Source organism: Pleurodeles waltl, chromosome 8 (genome assembly GCF_031143425.1).
Source record: "Pleurodeles waltl isolate 20211129_DDA chromosome 8, aPleWal1.hap1.20221129, whole genome shotgun sequence".
Lineage (NCBI taxonomy): Eukaryota > Metazoa > Chordata > Amphibia > Caudata > Salamandridae > Pleurodeles > Pleurodeles waltl.
In genome coordinates this window covers 698177307-698190675 of record NC_090447.1, presented here as the reverse complement: position 1 = coordinate 698190675, position 13369 = coordinate 698177307, and the positions used below count along the sequence as shown (strand labels likewise).

Sequence of the window (13369 nt, the reverse complement as noted above, 5' to 3'; positions counted from 1 at the left end):
AAAGAGAAAATGTCCACCCCCCCCACGTTTGCTAACAACTCCTGAATCTTAGGTATGGGATGGCAATCCACAACAATGTTCTTATTCAATATGCGCAAATCAGCACACAACCTAAGTTCACCTGACTTTTTCTTAGCCACAACGATTGGAGAAACCCACTGAGAACATTCTGTTGATTTAATAATATTTTGCGAACACAAAATGCTCTAAAGTTTTCTTCAAATCCTTTCTAATACTAAGAGGCACGTTGCATACTTTTTGAATAACTGGCTTTGCATCTGATTTAAGTCTAATATGATGTTCAAGTCCTTTAACCAGACCTATCCTTTCCTGGAATACATTGTCAAATTTCTTACACGTAGCTTCTACATCCTGAAAAATTTAATTTACACTTACAATTTGTTCCACATTAACATCGCCCCTTCTAATTGGATCGTCAGAACCTGGGACTAGATATAAACCCATTTTGGCTACGTCCTTCTATTTGACAATTTTTCTCCCTTAAATGGCAACATATACTTTTGAATTTGTACTCAGTCCCAAACATTCTATGTCAGTTACATAATACCCAAGCATTTCAATTTCTTTCTCACCAAATGCCAACGGATTAACATCAGAAGGCAATAATTGTATTTTACTGCTGTATCTCTCTAAAAATGTAGAATCTCGCAAAATGGTTATGGGCAACCCTGAATCAGCCATAACTTGTATTGTGACATTATGAATTCTGCCATCAACCACTGGACCTTTAACGCTGGCAGGTTCAGTAACTGAATTGCATTCCATAGTTAATAGTACACTTTCTTTCGTTTCAACATTATTGTCATTACATTCCACACTGTTGATCTTAACATTAGTCTTATTCATTCTACACACTTCCTGAAAATGGCCAACGTTTCTGCATAACATACAATCCTTTGATATTGCTGGACAAGTAGGATTATTAGCAATATGACTTTTGGGCCCACATCTGAAACATTGCATGACTTGTTTTCTTGCAAATTTTCTTCCTGTCTTATCATTCATACTAACAGCGCATAACATTTGTGTAGACTATTCTAATAAGTTTACAGGGACTTCTTTGTTTAGAGCTTTTGAAGAAATCATGGAGCGTTCAATACGTTTAGCTAGCTCAATAACCTCTGCAAGTGTAGGATTCCTACATGCTAGTAATCTTTCCTGAATTTTACGTGAATAACAAACACAAATTGATCAGGAATAGCCATGTCAATGTTTGCTCCATATTCACATGTGGCAGATAAAATTCTCAACACTGAGATGTACTCTTCTACACTTTCATCAGCATTCTGTTTTCTCTTTATGAATGTATGTCTTTCAAGCAAAATTCTGCCAATAATGTTTGCTAAGTCTCTCAATTGCCTCTTGATATTGGTCCAACTCCATGGCGTTATCTCCTGCTTGCCCTCTAGTGATATTCACAACAGGTAAATTGACAAACTTCTTGAGCAACTTGTCTTAAACAACCATATAATAAAGCTAACTTTTTTGCCGGAGAAAATGTATTTGCATCTATTGCAACAAGATAGTTTTGGAACAGTTTAAACCACTGCTTCCATTTTATTGGTGGTTTTCCAGGCCTTTGTAGAAAAGGTGGAGGCTGAATGAACTGATGTTGCATAGAAAGTGATGAAGCCATGTCTGTTATCACTGAGGATCCAACAAGCTGTTTGTAGCAGATATGTTAAAAAATGTAATAATAATACAGAAACAAAACATAAAATATTTGTATTTGGCGTGCAAAATGTTTAATGGTATCAATATCAAAGCGTGCTGCAAACGTTGCTCCAAAATGCGTAGAGGCGGACTAAATGAAGTGAAAGTATTGCACGTGTACATTCGTCACGTAGAAGCAAGAACCACTGTGTGTAGCAGTAATCAAACCGGAACCACTGTGCGTCGCATAGCAACAGGAGACGCTGCTGCACGTGCCGTATGTGCGTTGCTTCAAACCGAAACCACTGTGCGTCGCATAGCAACAGGAGACACTGCTCCGCGTGCCATATGCGCGTTGCTTTAATAGGGATAAATTGAATATGATGTGCAGATTAGACTACTCACAGTTCCGATTACGAGGATTTGAAAAGTTGAAGCAGACGTGCAGTTCCGACTGCAAGGTTCCTGACGATTCCGAGGCAGCCGGTGCCAAAATAAGAATATCGCTCCCGTGGGCATGTACAATTGCAGCTCGTCGCCAAATGTGAAGAAGAGAGTCACAAGGCGGGAATTGGTAACTTCCGATTTTGATTTATTAAACGTACATGCCCACCAGATCCTCAGAGGTCCTGCTCTCCCAGCGTCCTGGCCGCAACTGACAAACCGGTCACTGCCAGAACGCTACGGGACTCCGACCATTCCACTGCCTCCATTCTACATTCTACATTCCTTCCAAATACACCCATTACAGGGGGTCCACAATGTTGACCTAGGATGAATAATATCCTCAGGATCGAACGTGAGGACTTTAGGAGGTTGAGGGGTCATCTGAGTGTGGTGTGACTTCTTCTTGCGTTTGTAAGGGATAGATTCCTCATCTTGTTCTGGATTCTAGGAGGAGGATGAAGAATCCGAGTCTACTCGAGTACTGGTTTTGGGGTTAGCAGGAGGTGCGTAGAGTTGTGATCTTTAGCAAGGGATTGCACAAATTTTTCAAAATCAGCCACATTGGGATTTCTATTGGTTTTAGAGTTTGGAGGGTCCTCATAGGTGGAGGATTCCCCATTGTGAAGTGTTGGGCTAGGGATCCAGCCCTGTTGTTCAGCAAAGCCAAACAGGTGTTGTTTTATGGGTTGTATTGCCTTGCCTAAGGAAACATTTACAGTGTGGCGTACCCCAGCATCTAGTACAGAGACCATGTCTTGTTCAAAGAACACCACATAGTTGTCTTAGTAGTAACCTTACCCTGATTTATCCTCATATTCAGCCATACTTGATGAGGAAAGGACACAGTGGTATCAATATCTGGGACTACCAAATGGGATTAGGGCTCCAGCAAACAGATAGGCACTTCAAACTGAAGCTGGGTGGACTACTGCCAAAAAAAAACATGCAAGTAACAAAATTCTAATCAAGAGGAACTTGGTTGAAGCAAAACCAATAAAGCGTGGCGGGAAACCTGCCAACAATGAAAGGCAAAGCCTAGTTAAATTATTGCAGCCGTTAAAGCAGCAGCAAACAGGGATTAGGCAGGGAGTGCATTTTGGGACTGAGATGAAGCGCGCGTCTCCACGTTTTCAGAGCACTAGGAAAAAAGCCGGGCGTGAAGCCGGTCTAGCCTGCCTGCCCAAACCAGTAAAAGAAGAAAGAGGAAAGCGCGAACTATGAGTCGTGCCTCCAAGCTCCATAACTCCACATCAATTAAGTAATAAGAGGGGACAAGAGCCTCGCTGGGAGGATTGAACGTTCCTGTGACCCGAGAAGCGACGTGCAGTCAGTCGGCGATGTGAAATACTGGGAAATTAGGAGACGGGGAGCAAACCGTACTCTCTGTTGTGTGATGAGAACGAATATCTCAATATATTCAAAGCGCAAATAAGCATGTACACTATTAAAGCGCAACAAATCAGTAATGGCACTAAAATATGGTAATGGAGAGAAATGTTACTTAACTGGCTGTGAAGCAGCAAAGAAAGAGGAGGCTTTATGTCTCTCCTAGATTATATAGGGCTGGGGGCTCCAAGGTTGGTCATGTGACCTTAACATATTCATGGGATATGTAGTGTTTCCAAACGTTGTTGTAATAGGCTGCTGTGAATTAAAGCATAGAAAGAGAAGCATAATCGGAGCCTCAGGTCCTGACAGAATTGCTTCCCACTAGGTACCCTTAAATGGTTTTACGAATTAAAAGTCAACGCGGTCACATTGTATTCCTTTGATTGCTGGGACAGTTATTTCTTTCCCCGACAGATGGCGCTCTCGCCTCAAACCACCTCAAAGAAAAACACAATTGTTTGCATTGTGTGCGTCATATTTTCCATAAATACATAACACCCTGCCCGAACTGTTGACGTTATGGGGGAGGAGATTGCGGGAAGGGTAGTGCATCCCTCTGGTGTCAACGGCTATGGGCCAATCAACTGAGACTGTGGGTGCTCAGAATGACGCCAGCTGGTGAGGTGGGAAGAGCGTGAGCTTCATAAATAAGAGCTGTTGGACAGTTGGTATCTTAGAGTCCGTTCGGGCGATTCCAGTCAAAGTGGATCAGTTGCTGCAAATTGATGTTCTACGCCGGGTCAGGCTCCCAGACTGACTAAGGAGGAGACCCACTGGGGGCGCGAATGAAGAAATACCTCTTACTACTATTCAAATACAGGGGTCTCGTCAGAAGAGGGAAGAAAAGCAAACGACGAAAATGGCCAACTATACAGTTCGGACTGCCATTCCCGGTGACTGTAGCGACATTTTGCGATTAATAAAGGTAACTTGTTAACAGGACAATACAAAACGGTATCTTTGCGGCCAATTCGAAGTGACGCATTTTGTTCCATAGTCTACTTCACTTCAAACACCCTCTACCACGCACACGCGAGATGACTACTGTACGTGTAGACGAAAATCAGCAAGAGTGTGGAAAATCAGCGAGAAAGTGGTTTTATTTCCCGGTGTTTGTTAATTGGCGATGATACCGAGACTGGTCAAGATGGCCGCTGTGCGTGGGTGTACGCCTTTTTGCCCTTGATTTTGTTTATCCAATTATTCCCTGTAACGTGTCAGGTGGCCCTTACCCTGCTAGAAATGTCTCATCAGTTGACCCATTCGTCCAGAAACACCGCACTGTTCGCACAAGTTCATTCCGTTACCGTAAAGGTTGCAGGTTTCACACAAATGAAGGGAGGCTCCCTCTAGTTGGAAGTCCGTTCAGGAACAGAATGAAGCCTTTTGTTGTTTTCCGGTTACGCTACAAAACGTTTAATTTGATTAAGACTATACAATGAGTGTTCATTTTATGTGATTCGGTTTTGCTGTGCCAGGCCCGTTGCTCTCCATGACGTAGACATAATTGTTGTCGAACGTCCAAAGTACAAGTTAGTGGATAAAACGTAAAAATGTGCGGATCAAGGCCATAACGACCCTATCTATGCTTTGTTCCATAGGAGCTGGCTAAATACGAAGAAATGGAGGACCAAGTAGTGTTAACTGAAAAAGGTAAATCCTTGTTAAAATCGACTTGGAGCACTCTCTGTCTAATCGTTCCATCATAGTTCAACCACTAATGTGTGTGTGGGCTATTTTTTTATTTTATTTTGAAGATCTACTTGAAGATGGCTTTGGAGAGCACCCTTTCTACCACTGTCTTGTTGCAGAAGTTCCTAAAGAAAATCAAACGGCTGACGGTAACCTCTTTACGCATTGTTTCTATATTGCAGATTTAATGCCTGTTGTCTCAACACATTAACATAATCATATTCAAACATTTAGTTGTCTTATTTGACCCTAATGTGCTTCATTATACATCTTTGAATTGTGTTTTTTCTTTAATTTGTCCCCAATCTTCAGGTTACAGTCTCTAGCTTCGCCATGTACATGGCCCTAGCGTGTACATGGGTGGGCGGGGAGGTAACTAAAAGATCCGTTACACAATAAAGTAGATGATCATGATTACTTTGAGGTAAGGCATAAAGAAAGTGCCAGTCCCAAACTTTGCTAAAAAGTAACACGGTACATCAGAAATATTTCCCACTATTCCTCATTTTTTTAAAAAATATGGAACCGGGTGAACATGTACCTCGTAAGTGTACCTTGTTGAAAGAGAGGTGGTAACGAGGCAAAAGCAGTTTGGTGCCGTGTGGTTGCACGAATGTGGAAAACTAGACGTAGGCGGAAAACACAGAATTTTGCTGCACAATCCTTAACCGCATGTTATCTGCAAATTTTGGAAATAAAATGCCGAATGTCAGACTAAATACAAATTTCTTGGCTCAAAAACTGCTTTCCTTTCTGATGTGCCGTGTAAAAACGGGGCAGGGGTGGGGGTAGTTCTAAGTGCCCTTTGTAATCCGAGTCGGGTACAGTGGAAAGTCTCCACAATTTAGCCACCTACAAACTGAACCTGTAATATTGTGAAGACGGGTTAACTGGTCGGGGTATGGCGGGGTCGTGTATAGTTTGTGAAAATGCTATTCGTTTTTGACAGTCAAGATTTATTTATTTTTCACGTGTTATTGCAACTGCTAACTCGTACCGTAGTTGGGGAATCTAAATTGGTGTATGCATGCATTTACTAGTCGAAACATTGAATTAAAATACTTCCTTGGTGGCGACGTTTAGTTTTCAGCCAATTAACATTATTCTGTTGTTTTTCCAGGGTATACTATTGTGGGGTTTGCAATGTATTATTTCACTTACGACCCATGGATTGGAAAACTGCTTTATCTTGAAGACTTCTTTGTAATGGATGAGATGCGAGGTAGGTCGTCCACTGTGGTATTTTTTTTGTTTTTGTTTGCGAACGAAGGTTTATTTCTGTTGCTTGATTGTACTGTACAAGCATGCTCTGAACTAAAGCCCACCGTAATCCCATAGCTCCCAGGATTTCAGCATCGAATTGGGCCACCTGCTAACCTATGGTTTTGTTTCACCAGAAAACAAAGAATGCAGTCAGTTTTCATTTAGTTCTGATTTGGTGTTAGCACAAATGCATATACTAAAGGGCACCAGGGCTTCCAAGTATTTGAATGCTTTGGTTTCTTAAATAGAAGTCCCACACTGGAAAGAGATTTCTGGTGGTAGGAGTCCTATGGTAATTCTTAACTGCACCTGGCCCCCTTTTTTATGTATCTATCAAACATTCTTACTTTTTGCTGCAACTTCTCCAAGTACATGCCCATAACTTGTTCTACAACTCCCTCTGAATCAGTATATACTTGGAACTATGCACTGACCTGTATATTACATCCTAGCTTCAGGTATAGCTGGCACCTTTTCTAAACATCTGAAGTATTGGTGATTGGGTGGCCTTAATCCGCACAGCAGGCAGTTGTGTCCTGGTTTACTTCCCATTAACCACAGACCAACACAGAGAATCCTGCCCCCCACCCCCTCAATTTTTTTTTATTAAAAACGTACCTGGCAAATCACTCTGTTTCCGGATAGTCTCCTTGATCTAATTCTGAAGTACACATTTACATGTACAATAGGATAAGTATGCAGTAAATTCACCTGTCAACAATATGCTGGCATCTGCCCTAGATTCACAGGCAACCAGCTCAGCCTCCCCAGCTCTCTACACTTGATATGGGTGAATAGTGGACCTAACATTTAAGCAAATCAGTGCACTGCTGTTTGGGTTTAAAGATCTCCCAGTAGAGCTCGTGGAGAGGGCAGTGTTTGAATTGCAGTTCTCAAGTTTGAATATCGACTTTTGTTTGTTGCATAATGCTGTTGATCAAAGTCCTACAAGAGTAAACGCATGTCCGACGTGTTATAACCTCTGTCTCGGTCTTTCGAATAGGTGTAGAGTACAGACTGCTCCAATGGTATCTTGTTTATTGCCGATAAGTTTGAAGGATCCTTACAGAGACTAGATTGTGTAGTATCATGAGAAATTGATTTTTTTTGTTCGCCTCATCCTGATTGGAGAGTTTTATGGCACCATGTGTATGTGTAGCAAAACTTAAAATTGTTTGTGATTTACTGCAGACCTGAATTTATCCAGAACGCATAGAACCATGCTTTCGTCTACTTTCAAGACGGCTTAGCGCAGAGTAGGATAATCTTTATGGTAGAACATACTTGGGGGTGTGTGTGTTTTATTTATTTTTTTCCTTTGAGACAGCTTTTATACCAGTTTGCCCTAACTTAATATTTACTAAGTTCAGTTGTATGATTGACACTAATTTGATGATTTTTGAGGTTAGAATCTGTTTAGCTGTCATATTCCACCTTGTTAGGCTAACCACGTTTCTGAACTTACCGTGCATATTCTAAGACGTTCTCAACTAACTCTGATTTACTTTAATTTGTAGGTTCTGGCATTGGATCAGAAATCTTCAAGCGATTGAGTCAGGTAATTGAGCTTTCTAGCTTACACTCAAGATTTGTGTATAGGAGCTCATCATAGTGATTGCGCATGGACTATCGCTTCTGCAATTACCCAAACCGTTTAACCCAAAATTCGCCTTTTGGGAGTAACTGATCTTTTAGCTTTAAATAATGCTTCTGCAGCGATTACCCCCTAACAGTCTCGTTGCCAGCAGTTATGGGGACTAAAATGACAAACCGTTCTGTTTGTATTTGCATCCTGGAACCCTGCCTAGCAGACCTTGGAAATCCTATTAAGGTGACTCACCCACCACCTTCAAAATGCGTAGCAAGCTACGGTTTCTCATTTGGTTCAAAGTTTTAATTTAGATTTAGATTTACAAAAAATGAAAAATTCCTAAATCTAGAATTGAAAATGTGGCAGCTTAGAGCCAGATGTATCGAAGGGTTTTACCCATTCTGTGTCTATGGGGAAATGTGTACATATGGCCATTGGTTTCTTTAGGATATGGGCCATTGTAAAACAGTTTAAATAGAATTTTTAATGCTTAATCCTGATTTCCTCTAGGAACGTATGTTTTTAATAGATCAAGGCACATCCATCCTACGACTGCTTATTCCATGAAATGTTATTCTAGTTGGTCTTCATATTTTTGTATTTGAACTTGCCTATTTTTTCCCTAATAGCTGGCTATTCGGTATCGCTGCAGCAGCATGCACTTTTTGGTGGCAGAGTGGAATGAGCCATCTATCAAGTTCTACAAGAGACGTGGTGCTTCAGATCTGTCCAGTGAGGAAGGATGGCGCCTCTTTAAAATTGACAAGGAATACTTGAGCAAAATGGCAACAGAGGAGTGAAGCTAATCTAGTCAACCATGTCACTTTTAAACTATTTATCTTTCAGTACGACAATGTAGTAGGTGTGCAGGTGCATTTCTTCAAAAGCTTTATTACCAGTGACATTGTAACATACCGTTTTTGCTCTTAATGAAATAGAGTAGGTATAAACAGGTTGGCACAAAAGGTTCCAAACAAAGCCAGTTTCTTGTACATTATTCTTTTTACAAAAAGATTTCACCTTGCAGTCTTTAATTATGCAAAGCTTCATTCTTGTGAGTTTCTTGTAAATGTGTACAATGTACACACTGGTATGTAGGGTTTTTGTGTAATCCGTCATTAAATAAAAACGTTTGAATGAATAATTACATCTTCATCGTTTTTAATGCTTAAGTTAACAGTGGTATTTAGCATGGACGCGTTAACTCAAGGGAGCTAGCAGGCACTCCCCATGCAGGTAGCTTGTCCTCAATCAGTTAGAATTTGCAGTCTTCCTTCATCTGTTCTTTACCTAGCTGTATTATGCTCTGAAACCCTCGATGTGGCTGCACCATTTGTCAATCTCTTGATGCCCGACTATAAAGCCCTACTTCTGTCCCTGGGCTGCTTCTTGTCCATCGCCAAGGCTCTCATTCTATGTCATCTTTGGATTGCCAAAAAAATGCCACCTTCCACAACCCACCCCCCCGCCGCCCCCATATTGCAGGCCATAAAATAACTGGCAATTCGTGGCAGCTGATTAATTCTGGGCTATTCTCATATAGCCACCTTAGTTTGGGGAAACTGGTTTCTCCCAATCGCTAGTAAAATCTTCTGTTTGTCAAAGATGCCCCAAACCCTGAAGTTTGAAGAGCTTTACGCCCAGTAGCATGCTACTCAGGAGACCCAGCATTAATGGGCATTCGATTTGATTATTGGGATTAGTCTTGCATGTTAAAATAAACCATTCAATGAACTTAGTCCAGTTTGTTTGTGGTACAATGGTGACTTAAATGTGTCCCTTTACTAGGGCTATGTGAGAAGGAAATGCTTGCCGGAGTTATTAAATAAAAGCCTTTTTTTTTGGGAATGTAGGAAGTGGAGGTTTTCTGCAATAGCATGCAATCTAGTTGTATACCTGTAGAAATAAACTTTTTAATTCTGCTCTAAACGAATTAGGTTTTTAACAGTCTTTTAGGAGCACTTAACTTGGAAAGAAGTGACGGATACTTGAATGTAAAGACTGTCAAGCTGTGTGACATTTAAGCATATCTTAGTATCCATACTTCCAATTTGACACCACCATCGCTCCATTGTATGCTATGCTTTCAAACCTAGAAATACCCTTTGTGTACCTAACCACAGAAGTATATTTAATATAACAAAGCAATTGATATACGTTGCACTTGAAGCTCACCAGGCCTCAGAAAAGCCACCATGTTCTGCAGAATGAAGGTCTTGTGTGGTTAACCTTACATTGTTCATAGAAGTTTTCATGTAAGTTGGTGTTCGACACAAGAATATGGGTTCCTCGTTTACTTCTGAACAGCAATGGAGAATGATTTTTGGGTAGGAGGACTTGTTTGGTTGCCCTCCTTCGGAGCCAAGAAAATGGTCTAGGACTAAAGGGAAAAACAACCTATCGCAGCAGATGACTTCAAGAACTCTGGGTGAGCCACTGCCTTTCTGTGGATGTACTAATCTCCAGCAATCACAGTGTAACTGAGCCACATTTGCATATCCTGCTGGTACCTGACTTGAAACCGAGTGCCCAGCAGAGTGTTTGCTTGGGTTTGTACATTCAGAACAGCGTTATTTTCTAAATAGTGTGAAAATCAGGATACTTATCAGCTAACCAATTCTTACTGTTTTATTGAATAATTTGTGAATAGGTGTTGAAAGTAATCCAGCTGATCTGGCATTCAAGTGACTGACTACATATGAGTTTTTATTTTTTAATCTACGTTGCCCTACAAGCTTTTGCAGCTCTCCTTTGCCACCCCATGAGGGTGAAAGCCCAAAAAAGAGGCTTTTGACACTTCAGTTAGCTGTCTAGCAATACAACACCTTTATGGGTTCAAAGTTTTTGGGCTATACTTGTCACAAAGATTAGACAGTGCCTCTGGGTCCCATAGGTTTAAGAGAGGAACACCTGACTTAGGAGCCAGTGATGAATGCCTTTCCTGTCCCTACAAGTGTTTCTCGATAGGGTGAACCAACTTGGACCAGGGTCTTGGACGTTTCCATCTACTCAGAGCAACCTGGATGTGTGGCGGTGCGCCATTCGCCATGAATGGCACTTGAAGCACAGGCTGTGCCTTTCCAGGTGACACATAAGCCCTCGGCCTCTGGTTCATGCCAGGCAGAAGTAAGAGCCAGTGGCAGGGATCTGTCCCGTGGCCCTCTCAATGAACCACGATAGTAAAGCAATTTAGATGGTAAAGCTGACTTCAGGCAAGAAGCAGCAGAGCTGCCAAAGAGGTGCAGGCTGATGTAGCTGTTAAAGGGACTGAAGACAGTCTTCTGATGGAAAATACCCTAATTGCTAGGTATTGGTGAAACTTCTCTGCATCCTGTTCATTATAATTCACCCTCCACTCATAGAACAACAGGGAAACAAACAAACATGTAAAATTATTAGTTTAACTAAAACTAACAAGTGGACAATTCAAGAGTGTAGATACATTAGTCTACAATACAAAAACATTTCCAGGTCTACACACAAATAAAATGTAGAACAGTCAAAGGAAATTCTCTAAATGTACCCTGTCAATGATAAGTGAGCAGCTAACTGTATGACTTGTGCTGAGGGACAGATGCTGCATTCAATTATATGCATCTTAAGGGCTTCCTGGACTGATTGAGCCACTAGAAGTCCATAATATTCTTAAAACCAACCTTTGTACCTACTGTGTATATATCATCGTCACTTCTTTGCACTTTTTTTTTTCACCTTCACTGCTTTGACTTGGAGCACCTATTCAGACAAATGCGAACTTTATGTCTAGAATAACATATTTAAAGAAATATACACCTTATGTCTGGAATAACATGTCTAATGAAATACACAATGAAATACATTTCTATTGATGTCACATTGTTTGTATGCATAGAATTACTTTAGTCATAGGATTACCGCGGAAGTCTAGGTTACTGCCCCCTTGCATTGACCATTTATTCTATTTGCATTTACTACCCTGGTCATAAGGGTTAGAGGGTATTTGCCTCATTGTTTGTTATATATTTGAGATTTAGGCCTTCATTATGAGTTTCGCCGCTAGCCAAAGTCAAACCGCAGAGGTCCAAACACCGCCACCCCTATTTGGAGTTCACCGCAGGGCCGTCAGGAAGAGACAGCGTTTCCGCCCGCCAGCCCTGTGGTGAATAGGGCCTGAACATTGCAGCCAGCTCGTAATCGAGCTGCCAGCAATGTGGCTTTGCAGTGGGTGCAGCAGCACCCATCGTGCATTCCACTGCCCATGTCACGTGCAGGGGCTCTCAGGGGACCCCGGACACCCCCATTCCGCTAGCCTTTGCATGGCAGTGGAACCACCATGAAAAGGCTGGCGGTATGAGGACTCCTAAATCCAGAGGGGCTGACCTGGCGGATTACAACCGCCAGGACTGTTGGCGGTCCGACCGTGGCAGCTCCTCCATGGTCATAATGTGGTGGCCGGACCTCCACAACCGTGGCGGTCCGGCTGCCACCGTGAGTCTGGCGGTCTCAGGACCACCGCACTCATAATGAGGGCCTTAATGTTATCAGGTAGTATTTCACAGCAATAAAGGTTTCTCTCTTGTTGCACTGTACTGGTGTAATTTGAAAATGTGTTCACGGAACTTGCACCCAGTTCCCAGGATCAATGTACATGGACTAACTACAGGATTGTCACAGTCTTGAAAGTTCAACAGTCTATCGACCACCGGCTGAGGCAGCACTCAGACGGCCTGCCTGTTACCCTGTGGATGGGAGCCAGTTTTCTGAAAACAGTTGAATTGTGGGGCCTTTCACTCACCCCAGAAGCCCTATTGGACTCAAAATATTGCACTGGGATCTGCCCTATACATCCCCCAAAAAGATCTTGAAGGTGGATAATGATCTTCTGCATGTCACGTACCCTATTGTGCGTCTCTGAAAGTGCAGTTTTGAGTTGGGCCAGCGAGGATTCTGTTTCATCAACACGCTCTGAAAGTTTCTTTTGGTCAGCCTGTTAGGCGGCTTAGGTCCAGGTCTACTGCATACATTTTCTGTTCTAGTGTAGCTTTTGTGTCCCTAGTCCCTGATCTCCTCCACCCAGGCAAGTCGATGTGATCCTGCCTCATATATCTGGGGAAGGGGTCCACTGTCAGCCCTATCTTCTGAGGTTTTGGCCTCACCATGGCTGCATGGGGAGGTCAGCCACCTATGACTCTCCGGAAGTGATCCGTGGCACTCCGTTGATCGCCCCGGCCAGTGCTCTGTCTTCACTCCGGGCTGCATTACTCGGGGTGTTCTTTCGCCTCCCCGGCCAACCTGCTCTCACTGCCCTTGCCCCCAGGAGCCAACCACCCGACC

General features: G+C 42.3%; 1 protein-coding gene across 1 annotated transcript; it reads left to right on the top strand.

The window, feature by feature from the left end:
• Positions 1-4112: 4112 nt before the first annotated feature.
• Positions 4113-9200, top strand: SAT1 (spermidine/spermine N1-acetyltransferase 1). Its single transcript, XM_069204826.1, has 6 exons — positions 4113-4435; positions 5112-5163; positions 5268-5351; positions 6323-6424; positions 7983-8023; positions 8686-9200. The coding sequence occupies exons 1-6, from the start codon at positions 4370-4372 to the stop codon at positions 8854-8856; spliced, it is 516 nt and encodes a 171-aa protein (XP_069060927.1). The 5' UTR covers positions 4113-4369; the 3' UTR covers positions 8857-9200.
• The last annotated feature ends 4169 nt before the right edge of the window (positions 9201-13369 follow it).